General features: G+C 36.3%; 1 protein-coding gene across 1 annotated transcript in view; it reads left to right on the forward strand.

The window, feature by feature from the left end:
• LOC101854010 overlaps positions 1–5,228 on the forward strand; it is a gene marked incomplete at its 5' end in the record, with an annotated part of 27,152 nt that extends 21,924 nt beyond the window's left edge. The window contains 1 exon segment of the mRNA XM_005095852.3: positions 358–5,228. Coding sequence (XP_005095909.2) covers positions 358–596 — 239 coding nt within the window.
• Between the last annotated feature and the right edge of the window lie 72 nt (positions 5,229–5,300).

Consider the following 5,300-nt stretch of genomic DNA (forward strand, 5'->3'; position numbering starts at 1 on the left):
ATATGAGCGCCAAGGGGTGGGTGTCAACAGAGAAGTCTTTACAGGGAATCAGACTTATTCTGCTCACCTCTCTAGCTTCAACAGCACAAGGTCTGTTTCGACTATCAAGGCACCCCAAGAGATTGACAAACATACAAAAGAAGTAGAGGAAAAATGACAATAGTAAGGATTAGGAAAGAAAAAGCAGCAGTTCCCTGTTGTAGATCAGGCACAGTTTTTTATGGGTTTGAAAAAGAATTAGTTATTTGGCTTGTGCAATATATTATAGGATATATTTGTTGAGTTTTTTTAATATGATTCTTCTAAAAAGGTATGAGATGCCATATGGCTTAATGAAAGCCTCCAATCTTTTCTCAGCAATCAATGTGGATCCTGATGACCGAATCCCAGAACTTCTGTCTGTGATGCCCAAGGTGCGGCACATGAGCATGTGGTACTCCAACCTGATCCGGAACATGCGGGCTGACCCTAGCAGCATGGACAAGACTCTGCAGGACCTCACCCAGATGGCAGCAAAAGTTTCCGCAGGAACCCGCCAGGCTGACCGGAATGGGTGCCGGCAAAAAAAAGCTTTACCAGAGCTCGAGGAGACTTGAGATCTTGAGTGCTCACCCACAGTAGGTTGTGATGAGTGTCATGGAGTGGTATTTCCTCTCTTGTCAGGCGTGCTCCATATTGCTGCAGTGTCTCTGTTGTTAGTGTATTGATGTAATTGGGGTTGAAAATGACTTAAAATGACACTAAAATCTGAGAAAGCTATCTCCTCCCTCCACTGATTAAAAAAAACCTAGAGACCCCTTGGTGATCTATGGAAGAGAAGTCTTTGATGGGAACTTTTTTAAACTGTATTTTGTGCAGAAAACCTCTCTACTCTGACCACTGTAAATCAACCTTCACCTCATCTACTGTAAAAAGCTGTAAGACCTGAGAGAGTGGGTTTGTTTGGGGTTGTTTTTTTTTATTCAACTGTGAGGCATGAAGCAGAAGAGCAAAAAACTTGGCGAGAGCTGACTTCTTGAAATCAGCAGTGATACTGTACATGGACAAAACTTTTCCACTTCTCCTGGGCATAGCATCAGTGTAAGAGGCACAGCAAGTTACATTCCTGTTGCCTTGAGGTCACATGTGAGCATTTTGCTTACACATAAACTACTAGATCATGGTAATCAGACCTCGCAGGTGTAAGAAGGAAAGACTTTCTTGCCTCTGCATCAGGATTACATAAAGACAAAATGCTGATGTGTAAACAGAATTCATACAAAAGGCAGCTAGAGTGGCCTTCACTTTCATGTCAGTTCATAGGATTGTGTCTTCAGTCTAGTCTGGCACTGCTACAGTATGCTATAGGCAGGGGAACAAGTGCTGCAGTGCGCTATAGGCTACAGGCAGGGGAAAGAGGTGGGATGGATGAAGCTCATCCACAAAGTTATGTCTCTTCACTAGTGGGCAGCCAAGACTTTGAAAAACAAAGACGTTATGATGGAAATTTTGTATGGCACTTGTTTTCTGTGTGCTGCATCATTTCTCTCATCGCCTGCTTCCTTGGTCTCTTGCAATCATACCACATGATTACAGAGTGTATCTTATCTTGTTTCTGATTACAGAGTTTATCATAACTTGTTTCTGTGTCTTATTAACCTAATGTATGGAGAGAAAAAATAAAGTGCAATATTGTAAGTTTTGTTAGAGATGGGTTTGTGCCATTGTGAATTTTTTTTTTTTTTGAAAGTTTTTTCTTTTGAAAGTCCGTTTGGAAATTCTTTTGTTCTTTTTGAGAATGTGAATCGAGGAATCAGGAACTTTGTTGTGTGTACTTAATGAGCTTTAGAAGTGAATGTCTTCAGGTTTGAGTGATCTCACAAGAGTTGTGTTTTGTGTTACTATTGATGATTGGATTTACTGGTAAATTTTGTAACCAAACTTTTGATCAACAACCTCTTATTTATTGTTATTCGACATAAATAGTGTCAATGTGTTTTATCTTTGCGAAATTATGACATGCTTTATTTTGCTTGAGAAATGATCAGCAGAAAAGTGTTGCACAAAGGATTTCCCAAGTACCTGAAAGGAATGAGTTCTTATAGTATGTGGTGCAGTTTTAATCAGACTGGTTTGTATTGTAGTGCAACATACAGGATAGATGTATTCTATGTGGTTTATTCATCCACACTTCAGTTTGAAAACAGGACATTTGACAGAAATTTAGATATAGCAAACATTGTCTATTTCCAATTTCATTAAGGTAAAATACAGTCCTTTTTGCATACTAAACGTATATAAATTGTTATCTGCCTGAGAACTTCAGTGTACCAGTTTGCTGTAAGTGTCTTTTGATTATAATTTTTAAAGTAATTTAGCATTCCATTTCTCCTCAGTGTACATTTAATGCCTTCGATTCATGTGATGTGGTTTTGATGGATTGAATAATATAATGTACAGTGGACTAAACAATATTTGTTGGGATTACTGCCAGTTCTGATAATGATTATCAATAAATTCTTTATGTGAATCCTTCTTTGTTAATGTTTTTATTGTTCATTGTTTGTTTACTTTTAAAACATATTTATCATCCCGCCATAAGACTTGCACTTCAGATGCGCTATGCTATATATATATATTTATATATATATTAATGTATATATGTGTGTGTTGGTGTGTGTGTGTGTGTGTATATGTGTGTGTGTCTGTGTGTGTGTGAAAATAGACCTACTTTCTTTTTTCAATTGCTCTGGTTTTTGTTTGTCCATGCATCGTATAAGAACACTTGAGCTAGAACTGTAGGAAAGTTTGTAATTGCGGCTGGGTCTGATTATGTGTTCTGTCCTTTTTGTTACATACACTTCCTGTCCAGGTCAGTCTTAAAATTTAAAATAGAAGTGGAAAAAGTGTGATGGTAAAAAGAAGTTGTTGCCTTATTTTTAAAACCCCACCCAGATTTAGGCAAATACCTTTCAGTCCCTATTATGTCAGCGTGCTCAGGTCTTGATGTGCCCATCTTCAAACAATTTGAAAACTATACTAGAAGATGCAGGTCTTTTTGTTCTTGTTCATCTCTCAAAAAAAATGAGCTCGTGACAGATAAGAATGACAACTTTCATCATCATATGCTGCGTAAGTCAGATTTTGGTCAAAATAAAATTGCCCCCCCCCCTTAACATTCCCCTATAACCTAAAAACGGTATAAATGCACTGACAAATTTGCAAGTTACAAAGATTAAAAGTAAGTCTTCATGCTGTGAATGAGGAAGAGACATGAAAGTAGAACCTGTTTTTAAAAAAGATTTCCTTTAAACTACAGGCTACTAATGCCCTAGGGCTTTATTGTAACATGTTGTGGAAAGTGTGTGTACTGAGCCCCAGTTTGTGGCTACTGTTGAACTGAGAGATTAAGGTTTCACATGAAAAAGTCTTTGTTAGTGACCAGATGTGACATACAAGTCAGCTATACATTTGTGTCTCATTTTCTATGGAGTAACATTATAATCTTTACATTGAGATTTGAAATAAAGTTGGTTAGTTCAAACACAGATGTTCATGATGGGTCAAAGTCTAAAGGTCAACTTACACCTGGGTGTGGCAGTCATGTAGCAAGGTTATCTCTCCAAGGTCAAAGTAAGGTGTCTGTGAGCATGACCCAAGGTTCAGCTTGGATGTCACTGACAAGTTGTTCAAATGTTCTAAACCCAGAGAGAAAAACTGGTTCATTTCATTCTTTCAAAAACTGTACCTATATTTTGTATCTTTTCTTACTTTAAAAAAAATTCAAAATCTGAGTTTGGACAAAATATTTCTCAAGAACATGCACCGATCCCGCACAGATTATAAAACGGAATTTTCTTTTAAAATCAAATTTGGGATTTACGCTCTGGTAGACCTATATTTTAGCAACTGGCCAACGATTTATACATTATAGTTATGGGCTGTGTGATGTGTTATGTGTTGAAAAGTTTTATTTTTCACATTCTTTTTTTGCTGACAGAAAGAGAATCCTTTGATGAATTTTGTATGAAAAATCCAAATTTCATTTGATTCTGGTTTTCAAATTTTCATTTTCATTTCTCATTCAGACTAAGTCTAGAGTTTCTATTTTTCCCCCATTTTATTGAGATTATCAGTACCTGTAAGGCTACCTTGTGATGATCAGTGTGTCTTTAATTCATTTAATTCTTTGTTCTAAAGTGTCATTTAAGATAGTTTGTCACTGAGTCACTTAGTGCTGCAGCAAGAATAACTAACTGTACTTTTAGAGTTTTGCGGAATGAGCTTGCGTCGTGGCTCTAAAAATGGCGAGAATTCAGGTTGTTTATTTTAAAAGGTTTTTTTTTTTTTTAGAGTTCATTGCTGCTTTATTTTGATTATGATGCACCATGTCGTAAAATGTCATGCATTCCTGAAAGTCTCAAGTAGCAAGGACTTCATGTTTTGAAAGTCTAAAATGTTGCAAGCAGTTGCCAATCCTCCCCACAAAGTATTTAACCTTGCTGTTATAAGGAGATATTCCTGGTTTGTTTGTTTTTTATCGTGACGAAATTTTGTTTTTGCTTCTCAACTGTTTGTACATTTGTAATTTTTCAAATAACATCGAATCTCAGTTGTTAGCCTAGCTCTGACAGCAGTTTCTCAATGAAAATTTCTAGGCAGTGTTTAAGAATTTTTAAAACCTTTTTCCGTTAAAGATTGGACAGTGCCAGCAGTGGTTTGGTCCTAATTAAATCTTTGCCTTCTCTCAGAATTTCGAAGTTCTGCTTTATTCCTTTTTTTCTTCTCAGTACTATGGCCATCATTTTGTTTGTCAGTTATTATTTTGTCGGATACCAGAAACTAAAATGTCATGGTCATATATCATTCCTCCTGCAAAACTGTGATAGAATGCCCTGAGATTTCTCTTCTTGTGCAAGTCCTATCTGCTTTGTCTGTGTGTGCATATTGTACAGGAAGAGAATGGAATTGAAAACACTGTCAGATTATATTATTATTATGTGATTTTGTTTTGTGATTCAGTTTAAAGATGTTGTAAATCTTTACCAACATTTGGTATTTGATAAATGGTGCACACGCTTGGTCTTTAATCATGTTTTGAAACTGATGAAATAACTTTTACAATGAAGATATACTTATCCAATGTTGATTTCTCTTTTCATATTGTTCGTTAATGCCTTTTTATTGTTGTGTACATGTTTTCTCTCTCTGTTACAATTACAATAAATGAGAATGGGAGAAAAAGTGAACCTATGAATTTATTCTTGTTTCTATGATGGAAAACACTCTCAACACCTTTGTTCTTCACTCTCAACACCCCC

This window comes from Aplysia californica, unplaced genomic scaffold (assembly GCF_000002075.1).
Source record: "Aplysia californica isolate F4 #8 unplaced genomic scaffold, AplCal3.0 scaffold00115, whole genome shotgun sequence".
Classification (NCBI taxonomy): domain Eukaryota; kingdom Metazoa; phylum Mollusca; class Gastropoda; order Aplysiida; family Aplysiidae; genus Aplysia; species Aplysia californica.